We start from the raw sequence: 20,180 nt of genomic DNA on the forward strand, positions 1-20,180 counted from the left end.
TAAAGGAGCTAGGGCTTCACTCTTTGGAGAGAAGGAGGATGAGAGGAGACATGATAGAGGTGTACAAAATATTAAGAGGAATAGATAGAGGGGACAGCCAGCGCCTCTTTCCCAGGGCACCAATGCTCAATACAAGAGGGCATGGCTTTAAAGTAATGGGTAGGAAGTTCAGGGGAGATATCAGAGGGAGGTTTTTCACCCAGAGAGTGGTTGGGGCATGGAATGCACTGCCTGGGGTAGTGGTGGAGGCAGATACGTTGGTCAAGTTCAAGGGATTGTTAGATAAGCATATGGAGGGATATGTGGGAGGAAGGGGTTAGATAGTCTTAGGAGTGGTTTAAAGGTCAGCACAACATGGTGGGCCGAAGGGCCTGTATTGTGCTGTATTGTTCTATGGTTCTATGATTCTATGGAAAGTCACATAAATGCAGGACATGTGTAGTAATTGATAGAGCCCTTGGGAGTGTTCCAGGCATCTGCCACTCTATAAAAAACTTGCCTCGCACATCTCCTTTATGCTTCCCCCTCTCACACTAAATCTACACCCTCTACCATTTGACATTTCCACCCTGGGACAAAGACTGACTGTCGACCCTGTCTGTGCCTCTGATCATTTTATAAACTTCTACCAGCTCTCCCCTCGGCCTCTGATGTTCCAGAGAAAGCAATCCAAGTTTGTCCAACCTCTCCTTATAGCTAATACTGTCCAAACCTGGTGAACCTTTTCTGCACCCTCTCCAAAGCCTTCACCTCCTTCCTGTAATGGGGCGACCAGAACCACACACAGTGCCCCAAATGTGGCCTAACCAAAGTTTTATACAGCTGCAACATGACTAACCAACATGCCTTTCATGCTCAGTGCCCCGACTGATGAAGGCAAGCATGCCGTGCGCCTTCTTTACCACCCTTGTGTTGCCACTTTCAGGGAGCTGTGGACTTGCACCCCAAGATCCCTCTGTACATCAGTGCTTTCAGGGTCCTGCCATTTACAGGACTCCCCATGTTATGGAAAACCTGACTTACAGAAATGCATCTTTGTGCAAATTCTGCCATGAATGTTTTGTTATCCTAACAGATAATATTAACACGTTCTGTGGTATTCATTAACAACTGGTTATGGGACATGTTGCACTAGTTTAATTATAGGTGGTGTTGGGGTGAACATAGAAGATATCTGGTGAGAGGGAAGAACTTTCAGAGTGTGTGCAGAGCGATAGGGTATGGGGAGCTGTTGGCGGTGCAGTTCTGAGAGAATACAAAGTAGTACATCAGGAAGAGAAAGCTCAACTACTTCCGGCAATGGGTTTTTATCTTAGTTTTCGGGGAAATTGTTCATTTCTGACTTATGGAAAATCAGTTTACAGACAGTTCTTTGGAAGGGAACCTTTAGGTAACTCAGGGACTGGCTGTACTTCCCTCTTATGTTTGATCTCCCAAAGTGCAACACCTCACACTGGTCTGGATTAAACTCCATCTGCCATTTCTCTGCCCAGATTCCCAACTGGTCTGTTTCCTGTTGTATCATTTAACAACCTTCCTCACTCTCTGCAACTCCACCATCGACAAAGTAACGATTCAGACCACCGATATTTCCATCTGAACCATTAATATATATCACTGGCATCATGTCAATGTGGGAGGGGCCGTCTTTCTGATGTGATTTTGAACCAGGACTCTTTTGACTCTTGTGACGATATAGAAGAGCCGGGGGCATTAGTTTGAAAACCGACTGGGAGTGGAGGCAGGGCCCTAGAGTTGTCACAGGTCCTGTAAGGGTGTCCTTGTTAATATTCCTTGTTCATTAGGTGGGATTAAGGGCATCATTTGTTTTGGAGTTTAAAAATGGAATTCAGAGTTTATTTGGACTGATATGTAAATTCTATTAAAAAGAAACGTAATTTTGAATTTATTTACTGACCTCAGCAAATAAGCAAATCTCGTGGGTTTTAGAATGGTGAGAGACATTCTTTAACCAGACATAAACAACATTAAAATGATGCATCTAAAGAAAAGTAAAAGACGTTTTATGTTCATGGCCTCAGGATTTCTTGCAAAATTTTACAGTAAGTTTACAACTAATCAAGTACTTTTGAAATGTACCTCACAGAAAGACAGCATGTTGCTCTTTGTGAACAAACTGGCCAAGTTAGGTTACTTTCAGCACTGGGTCTGTACTCCTACATGTGATGCCTCATCAAGTACCGATCCAATGAAGTCTCTGTTGTAATGTGGAAAATACGGCATCTGGCACACCAAGCTCCCACACACCAGTTTGTGATGTTGATTGATTAATACTGGACAGTAGCTTGGGAAAATCTCCCAGCCGGCTCTTCTATATCGTCAAGAGAGTCAAAGAAGTCCTGGTTCAAAGTCACATCAGAAAGACAGCCCCTCCCACAGTGCAGCAGTCCACCAATAACAGTGATCAGACAGGAAGCAGTCCCTCAATACTGCCCCTCCCTCAGTACTGCCCCTCCCTCAGTACCACCCCTCCCACAGTGTGACCCTCCCTCAGTACCACCCCTCCCACAGTGTGACCCTCCCTCAGTACTGCCCCTCCCTCAGTACCGCCCCTCCCTCAGTACTGCCCCCTCCCTCAGTACCGCCCTCCCTCAGTACTGCCCCCTCCCTCAGTACTGCCCTCCCTCAGTACTGCCCCTCCCTCAGTACTGCCCCTCCCTCAGTCCTACATTGGGACACTAACCTTTATTCTTGCTCCAGGTCTCAGGAGCAGGACCTGAAACCCTGGTGTTCTGAGGGGAGCTGGGCTGTGCCTGGACTCAGGCACCACACTGCAGCATTCATTACGAGAGAGGTTGCTGAGTGAAACCTCCACTGCCTCCTCGCTGCAGGTTTTGTCACCACCAGTAACAGGCGGACAGTTGCTGACGGGGACCTGGTGTGGACCTGGGACAGGGTTAATGCTCTGCTGACGGGGACCTGGTGTGGACCTGGGTCAGGGTTAATGCTCTGCTGACGGGGACCTGGTGTGGACCTGGGACAGGGTTAATGCTCTGCTGATGGGGACCTGGTGTGGACCTGGGACAGGGTTAATGCTCTGCTGAAGGGGACCTGGTGTGGACCTGGGACAGGGTTAATGCCTCTGCTGAAGGGGACCTGGTGTGGACCTGGGACAGGGTTAATGCTCTGCTGACGGGGACCTGGTGTGGACCTGGGACAGGGTTTAATGCTCTGCTGACGGGGACCTGGTGTGGACCTGGGACAGGGTTAATGCCTCTGCTGAAGGGGACCGTGGTGTGGACCTGGGACAGGGTTAATGCTCTGCTGGACGGGGACCTGGGTGTGGACCTGGCACAGGGCTAATCCTCTGCTTGCCTTTCACAGTATCCCTTCAACGGGCAGAGCACACGGATGGAGCCCTGCCTGATGAGCAGCAGCCCCAGCTTCAGACCACAGCCGTGACCCCGCGCTGGACCGCATGCCCTCGGCCAACACCTGCTATGCCAGTGCCTCCATGCACTCTGCACGGTACGGGAGCGCGGCTGAGATGTACACCCCGCTGGCTCCCCGCAGGAGTGCTGAGTACGAACACACACAGCATTTCCCCGGCTTTGCCTACATCAACGGGGAGGCATCCACAGGCTGGGCCAAGTAGTCTGAGGGGAATAGTTGACTGCGCCTAGACCTAATGTCTCCACTGGGGAACGGCCACTGGAAAACTGCTCAAAGAAAGCAAGACCACTTCTCCCGCTGGCCCCTGAAGGATTGAAGAGGATGCTCCAAACAGGAATCTCTCCTTGCTTCCCAGAGACCCTGCCTTGAGTTTGAGGGAAGTCGCAACCTGTAAACGAGATGCTCTACACTGGGAGCTGCCTATACAGATCATTGTCTATCTCATCCTCAATCTTCTGGAACCTCTCTGGAATTTCCAACATGTCTGAAGTGGAAGTCTAGGGGGAATCTGATCAGCTCCACACTGAGTGATGGGGAGCAATGTTCGTCCCCACCTTGGGCCATGTTGTATTTCCTACTCTCCATCAGCTGCCTGCCACATCATAGGAGTTTCCTCCCCAGATCTATTCCCAGGGCACAGCAGGTACCACCAGCTGGCTCCAAACCCTGGTCATGGACGGAGAGGTTTCACAGGAGACTGGAGCATCAAGGAATCTGCTGGTGGAACTCAGCAGGTTGAGCAGCATCTGTGGGAGGAAAGGAATTGTCGATGTTTCGGGTCAAGACCCTGCTTTAGAAGTTGCACCACACGTAAGACCCAGTGACCAGGACTGGCTGACCTGCTGATAACTGTAGGGAGTGCTCAGCTTTACCTGATGCCCAGGAGCCTTTTGAACTGGTAGGACCATTGCAGATTGGTGCACCTGTCTTTATCTCCTGAAGGCCAGCAGTATTCCCTCCTGATCTGGGACCTGTGCTGCACTACACCACTGCAACAAGAGGTACAGTACTGTGAGGAGTGGAGAATTTCACTTCTTTACATAGCAACAGGAACCCTTCAGATACTCAGAGCTGTGCCTTAGAAACTATGTTGTGTTTGTGGTGAAAATGCTGATCTAATTTTCTCTTGTACCTTGACAGACCAGCTTGTTGAATAACTTGTCTCTAGCCCGTCCCTTAGTGTGCACCTGTACACTGGTTAATTAACATAGTTCTTTCCTTGTATTGTTTTGCAATTACAAAATGCACTCAGCAGGTTATATGGACATATTACCCTATGGGTAAGGAGGATAATTGAAAAATAACACAAGAAACCCTAGTTTTTTTGTAAATGAAAGCACTGCTAGCACTGTGTGTGGTAACTATGACTGTGCATAAATCTGAAGTACATAGTATTATTTGTACAGATGTCCAAGATATATGAAGGCAAAACATTCTCAAAATACAAATACATTTTTTAAAAAATTTGTTCAGTCTTCTATTAATATTATGACTGTTCTTCAAAGTTTTCTGCCAAAAACCTGTTCTGGGTGAGAAAGACGAGGCAGGTATGATGTCCCAGGTTAGGCCAACTGCACAGCCGGTGTGGTAAACAGAACGTGTGGCTTTGTGCTCCATTCTCAGGAACACCTGAACTTGCCCAAGGAGACAAGGTGAAGATGCACCTTATAATGTGGTCCTGCTGCTGCCCAGTGGCAGATCTTGCTTGTCAGCTGCCTTCCCTGTTCTCAGTCTGTTGGTAAAACATCTGACCCCAACTTACAATCAGCAAGCTTTCGATAGCCCAAGGTGGAGAAAGCATTTTATTGATGATCATTTGAATAGACGAACCATAGAATGAGACAGCACCGAGGGTGCCGTTTGGCCCTCAGTGTCCCTGCCGGTTCTTTGAAAGGCTCTCCGGTATCCTGCTGTATCCCTTGCCTGTAACATCCCCCTTCCAATATTTATCCTTTCACAAGTTCCTGTTGAATCTGCTTCCACTGACCTCTACGTCACAACAACTTGCTGTGTAACATTCTCCTCGTATACACACAGGCTTTGTCCTTGAATTGGGAAGCAAAGTCCCCGGGACTAGTTTTGGATCTTTGCCATTTTTATCAGAGACATGAAATAACGCTTCCAAATTTTCAGATTATCTACAGATAGAGGCATGGTGATTTAAAAGGCCCATTCTGGCTGTGGTGTCACAGTGAGACTGGTACTTATTGTCTACCTGTAGCAGTCGGGTAACTGCACACCTATCGACCACTGGTTGCAATTTGATGCAACTGAAGAGAGTCACTGGGTGGTCTCAGAGGGTCGGTAGTGTTGGTGTGGAGTTGGGATTGTCTGGGGCAGGTGAGTGTGGCAGATTTCCTTCCCTGGAAGCACAACCTTGACTTTTTTCCAGAATGTTTTGTCCACAGAATTCAAATTCCCAATCTCGTCTCTGTCCCAATGGCTAAACATCACAAGTCTTAACTGCAGCAGCACAAGGCACTGGTGAGACTACATCCAGGGTACTGCGGACGTGGTCCTGCTGATTCAGGAAGGACATCATTTCATTGAGAAGGTTCACCAGGATGATCCTGGAGGTGGAGGAATCGTCCTACAGGCACAGGTTGAACAGGTTGGCAGTCTACTCACTGAAAGAGTGAGAGGCAACATCGAAAATTATAAGGTCCTTTGGGCCTCGTCAGCGAGAACTGCGGGAACAGAGTCCTTGTGTGTTTTAAAAGCTGAGGTAGATTTCTAATAAGCGAGGAAGTCGAGGGTTATGGGGAGAGGGCAGGAAAGTAGATGAGGAATGTTGGATCAGTCATGATCCTACTGATGGTGGAGCAGGGCTTGAGGGGCTGAATGCCTCCTCCTGTTCCCTACTTCTTTGGCCTACACTGCCACATCACCATGTCGTTACATCACACCATTACATCACCACACCGTTACATCACGCCGTTACACCACACCATTACATCACCACACCGTTACACCACAGCACTGCCACATCGTCACACCACGCCATTACATCACCACACCATTACACCACACCGTTACACCACGCCATTACACCACCACACACAACACTGCTACATCCCCACACTGTTACATCACATCACCACACCATTACAGCACACCATCACACTACAAAATTGCCACATGGCCACACCGTTACACCACCACACTGCCACATCGGCAGACCATCACATCACACCACCACAACACTGCCATACCGTTACATACAGCATTACACCACAACACTGTCACATTGTCACACTGTTACATCACATCGCCACAGCATTACACCATACCGCACCATCACAGAACTGTCACACCACCACGTCCAGGAATTCTGAGGAATATTAATGGAACTGGATTCAGAAAGTTCAGACCTTGAGTTAACCCAATGTGTCTAAATGCCAAATAATTAATATGACTTGATGAGAAGGTGAGTGTACTAGTTAAATGTAACTGCGGTGATCAGGGCAGGTCTGAGGTGAGATGAAGAATTTAGGAGACTGATTTTATTGGCAGAGGGAGACTCAGTTGGATCAAAAATCCCCAATGCGCTCTCTCAGACAGGCTGCTGGTACTTAGCCTGGATTCCATTGCCCTCTGCAATGTATTAAACAATGCAAATGATTTCAGGTATAAGAAAACACAACATTTTTGGGGTTTACTTATATTGTAGGATGATCAGTTTCGTAAAACTTTATTCCCTTAGCCCCAGTGTTGAGCACAGTCCGAGAGTCAGGGTCCTGCTGATTTTATGTGAAGATGGATTCTGTGATTGGAGCAACCCCATACTGTCGGCCCAAGGCAAATCCAGAGCAAAGTGAGATCAGGATTGAGGACCTGAAACGTTAATTCTGTTCCTCTCACTATAGATGCTGCCTGACCTGCTGATCCTCCTGCTTTTTTGGAGACCTCACACCGTTCACCTGACACTGCTGCAGTGGGATCCCAGCACAGGGTTCACTGAGCGCTTTATTCAGTTACAGGATCTGGACATCAATGGCAGGGCAGCATTTATCACACATCCCTAATTACCACGTCAAAGGTGAAGAGTCTCCGTGAACCATCACAGTCCTTCTGGTGAAGGTGCCCCCACAATGTGATGGGGAATAACTTCCAGAACTTCGAGCTGGTTGGAACAACATTTCCAGGCTGGGATGGTGTGGGACTGGGAGAGGACCTGCCGGTGGGGGCTCCTACTGGCCTTGTCTTTTTTGGTGGGAAGGGTCACAGGTCTGGGAGGGGCTGTTGCAGATGGCACACCCTTCAGCCACTGTGTGTTGGTGGTGGAGGGAGCGAACGTTCAGGGTGCTGGATGGGGTGCCCATTAAGGATGGTGTCAAGCTTCTTGAGATTTATAGAGGCTGCACTCTTCCAGGCAAGTGGAGAGTGTTCCATTACACTCCTGACGTGGCCTGTAGACGGTGGAAAGGCCTTGTGTTGTTGGCAGAAATCACTCACCAAGGTGGATCATTCGCCCGGCACTTGTGACTGAATGTGTTTGCAAATTCTCCAGCCTTACCTTTAGCTCTCGCACACTGAGCTCCACCATCATCGCAGTTACAAATGTTCTTTGATTTTCTGATCAAACCTCCACTGTTCCAGGGAGAACAACCCCAGCTTCTCCAATCTCTCCTCACCGCAGGAATCATTCCAGTAGATCACTTCTGCACCCTCTCCAAAGCTTGATATCTCTCCAACAATGTGATGCCCAGGAGTGACACGATTCGGAGTCAGTCAGGGCTTTGGACAGGAGTCCAGGAAGGCACATGAGTGGAAATAATTTTCATGGCCACAGAGAAAATGACAGCTGGGAATTGGTGGGGACTCAATGGGCTCCCTGTGAAACAACAACGTTGGGATTATTTGCATGGAGAAGCTGCAAACTTCTCATGATCTGCAGGGCAGCAGTGATGCACTGGTACCATCATGTTCAGACATCTGGAGTGGTATTTTAAGGCAGAGAGAGAAGAATTCTTGATAAGATATTTTTCTCACAGAGTGTCGTGAGTCTTGGGAACTCTCCACCTCAAAGAGTGGTGGAAGCAGAGCGGCCTCATTTGTATGTTTGAACCCAGAACCACTGACTGAGAGGTGAAGGTGTTGTCCACCGAGCCAACTCTGATATTCGGTCGCTGATATCTTGAAGTCAGACAAATGTTTATACAGAACACTGCAAAACACTGGTTAGACTGCACTTGGAGTGCTGTGTGCAGTTCTGGTCACCACACTACAGGACAGATGTGGTTGTGCTGGAGAGCGTGCAGAGGAGATTCACCAGGATGCTGCCTGGATTGGAGGACTTTAGCTATGGGGAGAGATTGGACGGGCTGGGCTTGTTTTTCCTGGAGCAAAGGAGGCTGAGGGGTGATCTGATGGAGGTGTATAACATTGTAAAGGGCATAGGGAGGATAGATAGTCAGAATTTTTTCCCATGGTAAGGATATTAACCAGGTTTGAGGTGAGAGGAAGAAGTTTTAAAGGGGTTCTGAGGGGTAAGTTTTTCACACAGAGAGTTGTTGACATCTGGAACTCGCTGCCAGAGGAGGGGGTGGAATCGGATACACTCACTACGTTTAAGAGGTATTTAGATGGGTACTTCAATAAGCAAGGTATAGAAGGATACGGACCTAATGCAGGCAGGTGGCATTAGTGTAGATGGGCAACAAGGTCGGCACGGACGTGTTGGGCCGAAGGGCCTGTTTCTGTGCTGGGTGACTCTGTGACACCATGGAGGTGCAACAGATTATGTCAGTTTACGATGACTGCCTCTAAAACAAACAGCTTCTGGAGACACGAGGAGACAAGGGGCACGATGAGAAGGTGGGGGTCCCGTTAATAATTCTGAGATTTATTCTTTTTACAAGTTTTTGATGTGAATACAGAGAAACCTGGAATATTTGTTGTTTAGTTAATTTTTAGAAATTATCAACAGCTAAATATCAGCCACTTTCAACTTCTCCTTGGAAATATTCACTTAACTACTGCATCAATAAAAGAGCACAGTAACCACAGAATCATCACGTTATTTATTAGAGGAATGTTACCGTGAGAGAAGGTTATTTATTTCAACAGATTTCAGAGCAACTTTTAAGATGTGGGCTTCAGATTCTGATTATGAAATGAGTGACTATATGGAACTGGCCCCAGAATGAGCTATTCAAACACTGCACAATACATCTGCAGAAATGACAGTAAGCAACCGAAACATATGGCAAAGGGTAAAAGATCCTCACTAACAGATCTGCAAATCTTTGCATTACCAGGATCAAAGATCCATGATTCATTTCAGACTCCCAGGCACTCCTAATAGATGTCCGTCAGTTCATTCACATGCTTTGAAACAAATCTACTTCTTTAATTCTAATTAATCACAAAGGAAAAAGCAGGATTGTAAAATGTCTATTGGATCTTCTAATTATGCCAGTCTTTTAAGGTTGTATCTGATGGACAGTTTGTGGGAGTCGCAATACTGAAGCCTTTGGAATCAATTCAAAGTGTACTGTTCACCAAATAATTACCAGCATAAAGCAGATAAATTCAATTGCTGAATGCCAGCTAAGCTTATACACTGAAGCTTTTAATTTGTGCCAGAGCATCGGAGTGCATACCAGCCAAACATTTTACACTCTTATCTCTCTGAACTAAAGAGAGATGTGAAATATTGGTGATGTGAAACAGAAACGGAAAATGCTGAAAGTGCACAAGAAGGATAATGATTGCAGAGAAAATAATTAAACGCTTTAGAGAAAGCCCGTTACTCAGCCAGTACTGGGCTACACTGAAACATTGACCTCTTTACTCTTTACAGGTGCTGATGTGGTCTGCACAGTAGCTCCAACATTGACTGACTTCACTAGAAAACATTTTTAGTTATTAAAAGAAAGATGTGTTCATTTTACCATTATTTGTGTACACAAAACCCAGCTAATTTGAACCTAATTGTAATGAATATCTGTTGTTAGTTTTGAGGCTTGACAGCGCATTTTCCATTGGTAACACCTCCTGACATTTTGTTACATTAAAGCTACTATGAAAATTAATTTAATTTCTGCACTGCCAGTCAAAGAAACTGCAGATGCTGGAAATCTAAAATAAAAAGGGAAAATGCCCAGAACGCTCAGCAGGTCAGGCCACTTCTGTGTGAGGAGAAACAGAGTTAAGGTTTCAAGTTGAAGACCCTTCAACTGACCTGAAACATCATCCCTGTTTCCCTTCCCACAGATGTGGTCTGACCCGCTGAGTGTTTCCAGCATTTTCAGATTTTATTCTAGATTTCCAGTGTTGCAATTTCTTCGATTTACAGTGCAGAAATTGCTGAGGATTTCCTGCAGCTTTTGGTTTTTATGGTAATTTCTGCACTCCAGTCATCAATGTTGACAAACATTACATTTATATTTTATTCTTTTCTTTCTGGGACATTCCTGCTGATAACAGCGACAAAAATATGTAGAACATCGCCCTCTGAAGATTGTTTACGTCGAGATGCTGTGCTGTGAAGTGAACACTATGTGAGGTTCTCCATTTGCTAACAGACACGATCTGCTATTTATTGTTCTTACAGAGTTGCCTTTTCCGGTCTCTTTTACAAAGTAAGACTGACTTAAGAGAAAGCTGTGTCCTGTAGGAATTGTTTACTGGATATACGTTTGATGGTGCAGTGCCGAAAATTTAACGCACAGGTGGATAAGGAGGAGACTTGAAGGAGTGGGGATCAAGGCAGCAAATTAATTTTCTACTCTAAGCTTGTTGGGCAACACTTGCTTCAGACTTTATCAGTACTTGATGAAAGTCATTAACAAGTTTTCAGAACCAAATTCTCCAGACCTGAAAACTCCAGTGAGTAAATAATAAACGGAAAATCTTTGTTCCACACATTCTCTCATTTATTATTATGTTAAATGGTAGAATTAAACATTCCCATAAATAGACTTCTAAAATCACACAGCACAGAAACAGGGCCTTCGGCCCACCATGTCTATGCCCACCATCCAGTACCCATCCACACTAACCCCATTGACCAGCACTTGGTCCGTAGACTTCTCTGCCTTGGCATTTGTGCTCATCCGGATGCTTCTGAACTGTTGTGAAACCTCTCCCCCCACCACCCCCTCAGGTAGTGCATTCCAGATTCCAACCACCTCATTTCAACCTAAAACTTTTGTCCTCTGATCTATCTAAAAATTTGTCAGACTCCGTTCCAAATTAATCTCAATCCCCTGCTGTGTAATGGAAGTTGATAAATCCAATGAAATCAGTGGGAGGCACAGTGGAGCAGTGGGTAGTGCCACTACCTTACAGCTCCAAGGACCCACGTTCACTCCCAACCTCTGGTGCTGTCTGTGTGGAGTTTGCACGTTCTCTCTGTGACCATGGAGTTTCCCCCGAGTGCTCCGGGTTCCTCCCACATCCCAAAGACATGCAGGTTGATAGGTAAAATGGCCACTGTAAATTACTCCTGGTGTGTAGGTGACAGGAAATTGACGAAAAAGTGGAGAGAATAAAATGTAATTGGGAGCTTAATGTGGGGTGGGAACAGGGTGGGAAGACGGGCCTGTTTCTGTGCTGTATAACTCTATGCCATGTTATAAATTTTGCACTAAAAATTGGAATTTCCAATAATTTGAATTAATTGATATAATTGACACAATAAAGATGCTGAAATGTGATCAGGTCATTTGAATTAAGAGGATCCCAAATGTTATTTTGTGAATCTTAATCTAACACAGCTGAGAACTGTACGTTTCAGTTAAAGGAAGCAAAATGAAAATCTCTTGCAAGAGTTTAAGTGCATTATGTATAATTTTTAAACAAGTACTTGTTGTACAGGTAACGTTAGGCTCCACGGTGAATATGAAAGTGCAATTGGTGAACTAGAATTCACTCATTCTTGCCTGGGTTCATGTTAGCATGCGCTGGGGTTTCATCTCTATGTGAACATGCTTCCCAGGGACTTGGCAGTAAAGAAGTCCTTGACAAAGGTGGGCAGCAGTCTTGCTGTGGCTGTAAGATTGAGTGTGCTGTGTAAGGACTGTTCATGTTTCACTGCTGGGCTGTGGAGTTTTACATTTGGTGAGTTGCAGATGGGGTAGCCTTAATGCAGTGTGAAGATCATTATTTTCAAACATCATTGAAATGCGAGAGAGTTTATTAGCAGAGTGTGAAAGGGACCCAGCAAGGGGCCTTGTGCAATGAAAGTCCATGAGGTGGAATGTATTCATGCTCTTGGCAAGCTGTCTCTTGCTGGTGGGGTCAATGCCCTCCAATACCATAACCTTTGACACAAGACCTAGTCTATCGGTTAAAACTGACCCACAAATCCATGAAGCTCACAGCCAGACACCGCTCGAAGGTTTGCACAAGGGGAAGGCACACAGTGTGGACGGCACAAAACAAGCAGTGTTACTTCACTAATCAGAGGTGCAACTCATTATAACTTCCCCCTTCAACCCAGCACTAATCCAACATCTTTTCAAGCAAACCCTTAAAATAATGCAGCTGCTGAATTGTTAAAAGATTTAATCCAATAAAGCAGCCAATAAATCAGATTTGTCCAACAGCTAAGAATTACAATGGGGAGTACACTAATCTCATCAGTGTGTCCAGCACCAAGATCGATGATCTTAAACCTTTATATAGTTGAATTTTCTTGAAATTTGGTGTTAAAACCAGCCCATCCAGGAATGTTGTACGTGGAGTTCAGGCAGGTCTCCTGTGACAATAGATACAACTTCTACAAAGTAGTGTAAACTCCAAACACAAACCACAATCTGAAGCAAGTGCACTTCAGTGAGACTCTTTCCAATATCACCACACTCGCTGCGCCCTGTTCAGCCCTTACTCTACCTGTTCTTGCCCCCACCCAGTTCAACTCCAGAATCAACAATTATTTGCAATGACTTTGGTCTTATTTGATGCTCTGTTATCCCACCTGGTCTCTACAAAAATGATCTATTTGTTGAGCTGGTCTGTACCCATCAAACGTGTCTTGGTTCTCCTGTGTAGAATACAATGTTTATCAAATCACATAGCACAAATGGAGGTTACTCTGCTCCAAGCTGGTACTAACTGTAGGTGTAACAGTAAGATGTACAAAATATTATGAGGAATAGATAGACAGCCAGCGCCTCTTTCCCAGGGCACCAACGCTCAATACAAAAGGGCATGGCTTTAAAGAAATGGGTGGGAAGTTCAAGGGAGATATTAGAGGAAGGTTTTTTACCCAGAGAGTAGTTGGGGCATGGAATGCACTGCCTGGGGTGGTGGTGGAGGCAGCTACATTGGTCAAATTCAAGAGATTGCTAGATAAGCACATGGAGGAATTTAAAATAGAGGGATATGTGGTAGGAAGGGTTTAGATAATCCTAGGCGAGGTTTTAAAGGTCAGCATAACATTGTGGGCTGAAGGGCCTGTATTGTGCTGTACTGTTCTATGATTCTATGAACTATGAAAGAGCTCTCCAAATAATCCCACAGCCTTGTCCTGTAAATCTATAGATGTCTCCTTTTAATGTGTTTATATTGAATTCCCCTTTGAAGGTTATTGTTAGATCTGCTTTCACTGCATCTTCAGGTACTGCAATCCTGATCACAACAGTCTGACAAAAGAAGAAGCAGGAGCAGGAGTTGGCCATTTGGCCCCTCAGGCCTGTTCTGCCATTCAGTGACATCATGCTGATGGGATCGTAGTGTCAGTTGCCTTTCCCCCCACTCCTGCTAACCTTGGCTCCCTGATAGAGCAAACACATCAGTCCCAGCACTGAACACACCAAATACTTCAGCGTCACAGCCCTCTGGGTCGGGAATTCCAAACATTCACAACCATCCTAGGAGGAGAAACTTCTCATTCTTGAATAGCTGATCCTTATCCTGAGAGAAGATCCCCTGGGTTCTAAATTCCCTGCCGGGGAAACATCCTTATGGTGTTTACCTCCTCGTAATCCTGGGGGTTACAGTAAGATCAGCTCACTATTCCTCTAAACTTCAGACGGCACAGGTCCAATCAACTCAATCAGTGTTACACAGCACTCTCAATCACAGAGTTACACAGCACGGAAACAGGCCGTTCAAACCAGCTGGTCCATGCCCACCAAGATGCCCATCTGAGCTAGTCCCATTTGCCCTATTTGGCCCATATCCCTCTAAAACCTTCCCATAGTGAGGTAACCAGAACTGAAACACAATATTCTAAGTGTGGTCTAACCAGGGTTTTATAGAGCTGCAATATTATCTTGGCAGCTCTTGAACTCAATTCCCTGACTAATGAAGGTGAACACACTACTAACGCCTTCTTAACAACCCTATAAACGCATGACAACTTGAGGGATCAATGGAGGACTCCAAGATACCTCTGTTCCTCCACACTGCTAAGAATTCTGCCATTACCCTGTATTCTGCCTTCAAATTCAACCTTCCAAAGTGTATCACTTCACACTTTTCCCGGTTGAACTCCATCTGCCACTTCTCAGCCCAGCTCTGCATCCTGTCGATATCCCGTTGTACCCTTGACAACCTTCTACGCTATCCACACATCACCAACCTTCGTGTCTTCTGCAAACTTACTAACCCACCCTTCCATTTCCTCATCCAAGTCATTATAGAAATTACAACAGCAGGGGTCCCAGAACAGATCCCTCCCGAACATTGCTGGTTACGGACCTCCAGCAGAATATGTTCATCCTCTGTCTTCTATGGGGAAGCCAATTCTGAATCCACACAGCCAAGTTTGCCTGGATCCCATGCCTCCCGACCTTCTGAATGAGCCTATCATGGGGAAGAACCTTATCAAACGCCTTACTAAAGTCCATGTACGCCACATCCACTGCTCTACCCTCACCATGTGTGTTGTCACATCCTCAAAGAATTCAACCAGGCTCGTGAGGCACGACCTGCCCCTCACAAAGCCATGCTGACTGTCCTTAATCAGCCTATGCTCCTCCAAATGCTCATAAAGCCTGTCCCTAAGAGTCTTTTCCATAATTTGTCTACCACTGAAGTAAGTCCTCCAGCAGAGTGGTTTGTTACTCCAGATTCTAGTATCTGCAGTCTCTTGTGTCTCCACAGAAACAGTACAGCACAAGAATAGGCCCTTTGGCCCATCATGTCTGTGGCTATGATAACAAATTAATCTAATTCCATCTGCTTGCACATGGTCTGTATCCCCCCCCCCCCCCCCATTCCCCGCCTGAAGCACTGTGTACAGTTGTGTTCAGCACACTACAGGAAGGATGTGAATTCATTAGGAGAGGGTCCAGAAGAGAGTTAGGAGCATGTGGCCAGGGCTGGAGAATTATTTACTGCCTGGACTGGGTTGTTTTTTTTCAGAACAAAGGAAACTAAGGGATACTTAATTGAAATGCAAAAGCTGCAGTGCTGGAGATCTGAAATAAAAACAAAAAATACTGGAAATACTCAGCAGCTCAGGGAGCATCTATGGGGAGAGTACAGAGTTAATGTTTCAGGTCAAACACCCTTTGTCAGAGAGGTAATAATTAGGGGCAGTGAATCAAATTAATCTGGAAGAAAGATGACAGAGGAGTTGAGGAAACATTAACTCAATGTGTGGTGGGGCCAGAATTTGGTGCCTGGAGTATGTGAGACAGAAAACCCAGCCCATGTTAAACAGTATCTGAATGAGCACTTGAAGAGCCTCAAAGCATACAGTAAGATGGAAAGTGAGAGTGGTGAAAAGAGAATGGGAAGTTAACCAAAAAAATCCAAAAATCCTTTGGCCGGCAGATAAATAATAAGAGGGAAGAAAGAAGAAGGTTGGGGATGAAGAAAGTGATGTAGCTGAGATGTCCAGGGCAAGGACAGAATACAATCGAGATTTACTCAGGAAGAGGATGCTGACAAATTTTCCGTAGAAGCTGAGAAGGCAGCAGTAAGGGAGAATGGTTGGGCAGGATGTGCGGGAAAGCCAGGCTGTGTTTGGAGTGCTTAAGTCCCCTGGTCCAAATACCTTGGATTTCAGCTTGTTGAGGGTAATGGGAAGAGGAGTCACTTGACAGCAGTGTGGTCCTTCAGGTCCTGAGGGATGCGATAAGGAGCACAAAATTGCATTCAAATTCCTGTCAAGCTAATTAATTTAATTTTCTCTTCTTTTCCTTGTTAGTATTCATCAGGCCAAGGATTGTTACTGCTCAGCTGTCCAGTGTCAGCCTCAGTCACCCCCAGGGGAAAGTATGTGCAGGGGGAGAGGGGAGAATAGTGGAGAGCTAGAACAAGGGCATGGCATGAATGTGCAGTCAGTCGTGCTTCCATCCATCCATCCATTTCAAGTGTGACCCAAAACGACTTTAAAAACTTGTCTAAAATGAAGGTGGTGTTTACAGATGAATAAACCACTTCAACTTGTTTCAAGTCTTGAATTAAATCAGTTTCTAGCAATTAGTAGCAACATGGCAACTGGTGCCAACTCTTCAATTAATGCACTTCACGCTTGCACCCCTTCCAACCATCTCCCACCTCTCTTTGATAGAAATAACACTATATTTCTGTACCAGCATCTACAATCCACATCCCTGGCAACGCTACAAAGATTCCAAAGCTCCCTTTATCCAGACAGAAATTCCCTCTTTTCAGTGTAGTAGGAAGGATCCAGCAGTGATGGGAGCGGTGTTTGTAAACTACATCAGCTTGATTCCCCCCACAGTCACACAGCAGCAGAAGATGCTGTGTGCAGCAGTAAACTACCAGAATTTCTACAAAATGTCCCTCGTCCCCAGAAATGGCTGCCACGCACTGTGCAACTGGAATCAATCCCTTTTTCTGAAAGCTGTTGCCCCACAGGGTTGTTTATAACTTTTCACCAGATTTCCTGGTGAATATTTATGCACAGGGAACATTCTTGATAGGGTGATACTACTTTCAGTTCTTTAGTTCTAACTTGCTTTTCTGCATTTTGTCATAGATATTTGAAATGGTTTTACAATGACCTTTGCTCTGAAATGCAGTTTCAAAAGACCTCTAAGATCTGGGCAATCAAATGAATTTAAGATTCAGTTTGGATAATAGCTTATGTATTGTAAATAAGACTTGAGCATTTAGAGTCACAGTCTTTCAGCAGAGAAACAGGCCCTTCAGCCCATCACATCCATGCTGACCATCAAGCACCCATCTATACTAATCCTATTTACCGCACTAGTCCATTATCTTTGATGCCTTGACAATTCAAATGCTCTTCCAGATGCTTCATAAATGTTGTGAGACCACCTGCCTCCAGCACACCCTCAGGCAGTGCATTCCAGATTCCAGCCACCCTATGGGTGAAAAAATCCTTCCCTAGATCCCCTCTAAACCTTTGGTCTTAGATACCTCTACCTTAGGGAGAAGTTTCTTACTATCTATCCTGTCTATGCCTCTCATAGACGGACAGATTAATCACTCATAGATTAGTGACATTTCTCATTACTTTGAAATAACCTTTTCCAGAAATACATGCATTTGAAGTATCATGCAGTATTAGGAACATGACGTGTGGAAAATGGAGTGTGAGAGTACACGCAGGTGAGCTTGGAACTCCCATTCCCAAAGTTTTCCTGCAATGGGAACTTTTATTTATTTGTTCGTGGGATGTGGAGGTGACTGGCATAGACAGCATTGATTGTCCATCAGTAATTGCCCCTTGAAGCAACTGACCAGCTGGGCCACTTTGAGTCATAGAGTCATACAGCACGGAAACAGGCCCTTCAGCCCAACTAGTCCATGCTGACCAAGAAGCCCATTCAAGCTAGTTCCAGACTTACAGTGATGTGGTTGACTGTTAACTGATCACTTCACATTGCTGTTGGCCTGGAGTCACATACGGATCAGATTGAGTAAGGATAACAGGTTTCCTCCTTGACAGACATTAGTGAACCAGACTTTTACATCACCTCACGCCTGGTTCGATTGGAGACTCATTGATAGGAATTGATCACTGGGATTGGCCAATACTCTTTTGTCATAGGACATCCAGTAGATACACCAGATGGACCCTGCTATTCTTTTCATCAAGCCATTCTTATCTTCTTCAGAAATAGGAGGTTTTAAAAATGGAGAAGTACAAGAGGATGATCTGAATTAAATACTTTAGACATATTGACAACAAAACAGAATTGCACTGCAGAGCAATCTGCAACCTCATGGTCTGGCATTTCCCTCAATCCTGGCTCAACTTGAAATGTCAGTGCTGGGAATGTTGGCCCGTGAGGGAATTCTGACATTGGTTCCTGTATCCTGTCATGGATCTGGAGGATTTTGCTGAGGCAGTGAGGAAGGTATCTCTCCGGTGAGGGTGGCGTTTCTCCGGTGAGGGTGGGTGTCTCTCTGGTGAGGGAGGTATCTCTCTGGCGAGGGTGGCGTCTCTCTGGTGAGGGTGGCGTCTCTCCGGTGCTGCCTCCACTACAGTGGAAAGCCTGTTGGAGGTGAGGAGTAACATTGTGGTAAAAGATAAGGTCACGGTTTGCAAGCCCATTTCTGTGGGCAGCCAAATTTAAGAATGTTCCACAGACCTTCTTGATTGTTGGAGTTAAAGGATTTTGTGAGGTAGATCTGCTCACTACATTTTGCTTGTAGTTGTTGCATGGTAGATGTCATAATCACTGTGTTTCTGGGAGGACAGAATCCACCTTATAAACCTGGTGCAAAACACTTGGATCACCAAGCAGCAATGATCTCGGCTCTGCTGTATACCTCTCTGGCATCAACTAACTTCTGTCGAGGAAAGCACAATCCTATCTCCGAAAAATTCTCCAAACCTACTGGTAGAAAAAGTAAACCAACATCCTCATCCTCTCCCAGATCTACATCTCAGCAAAGAGGCTCTAATTACACCCAGTCAGCTTTGATGGACAGACCACATTGCTCACACACCTGACACCAGGAACTGTACTCCGAATTCCATTACAGTCAGGGATTACTAGGTGGATAAAGAAAATGAGTAAGGATGTTTTTAAAACCGTGTTGAATCCCTTGCCCATGACAACTAAAAGTGGAGAAGGACGGCACTGTGCCTCAAATCCCCTCATATGGAGCACATGGAAGCCCAGGAGAACCATCAGAAGGAACTCACTACCTGCCTGCCCCATCTGTTGTAGTGTCTGTGAGTCACACTGGCCTCAACACCTCCACAGAATGGGAGCAGAGGCAAATCTTACTCAATCCCTCAAATACCTTTCCAATTCCTCCATGTCCCCTCTCCCCCTTCACTCCTCCCCATCCCATCTCCATTGCTTCCAAATCTCTTAATAACCCTTCCCAATTATACCCCAATCCAAATCCCACCTGATTATCCCCAGGGCCTGAAGGGATCTTTCCCAGGTGATTGAGATAGGCAAGGGATTGCTAGGGTTTTGACAGAGATCTTTGCATCGTCTTTAGCCACAGGCGAGATCCCAGAGGACTAGAGAATAGTCAATGTTGTCCCCCCATTTAACCAGGAAGTTATAGGCCGCTGAGCCTTTCATCAATGGTAGGGAAATTATTGGAGAAGATTCTTAGGGATAGGATCTGCTCATATCTGGAAAAGCGTGATTTATTAGGGACAGTCAGCATGGCTTTGTTCAGGGAGGCCATGTCTTACAGACTTGATTGAGTCATTTGAGGAGATGACAAAGATGACTGCTGAGGGTAAGGCAGTAGACGTTGCATACATGGACTTTAATAAAGCTTTCGACAAGGTCCCTCATGGTAGGCTGATCCAGAAAATTAAGGCACATGGGATCCATGGAGATTTGGTAAATTGGATTCAAAATTGGTAGAGTGGTGGATACAAAAGATTCAGCAGGATA

At 45.5% G+C, this 20,180-nt stretch overlaps 1 protein-coding gene across 1 annotated transcript in view; it reads left to right on the forward strand.

Moving 5' to 3' along the window:
* rfx4 (regulatory factor X, 4) overlaps positions 1-4,836 on the forward strand; it is a 66,232-nt gene extending 61,396 nt beyond the window's left edge. Inside the window, 2 exon segments of the mRNA XM_052030785.1 lie at positions 3,346-3,419; positions 3,421-4,836. Of these exon segments, the coding sequence (XP_051886745.1) occupies positions 3,346-3,419; positions 3,421-3,616 (270 nt within the window). The 3' untranslated portion in view covers positions 3,617-4,836.
* Positions 4,837-20,180: the final 15,344 nt, after the last annotated feature.

The sequence above is a fragment of the Pristis pectinata genome, chromosome 15 (genome assembly GCF_009764475.1).
Source record: "Pristis pectinata isolate sPriPec2 chromosome 15, sPriPec2.1.pri, whole genome shotgun sequence".
Lineage (NCBI taxonomy): Eukaryota > Metazoa > Chordata > Chondrichthyes > Rhinopristiformes > Pristidae > Pristis > Pristis pectinata.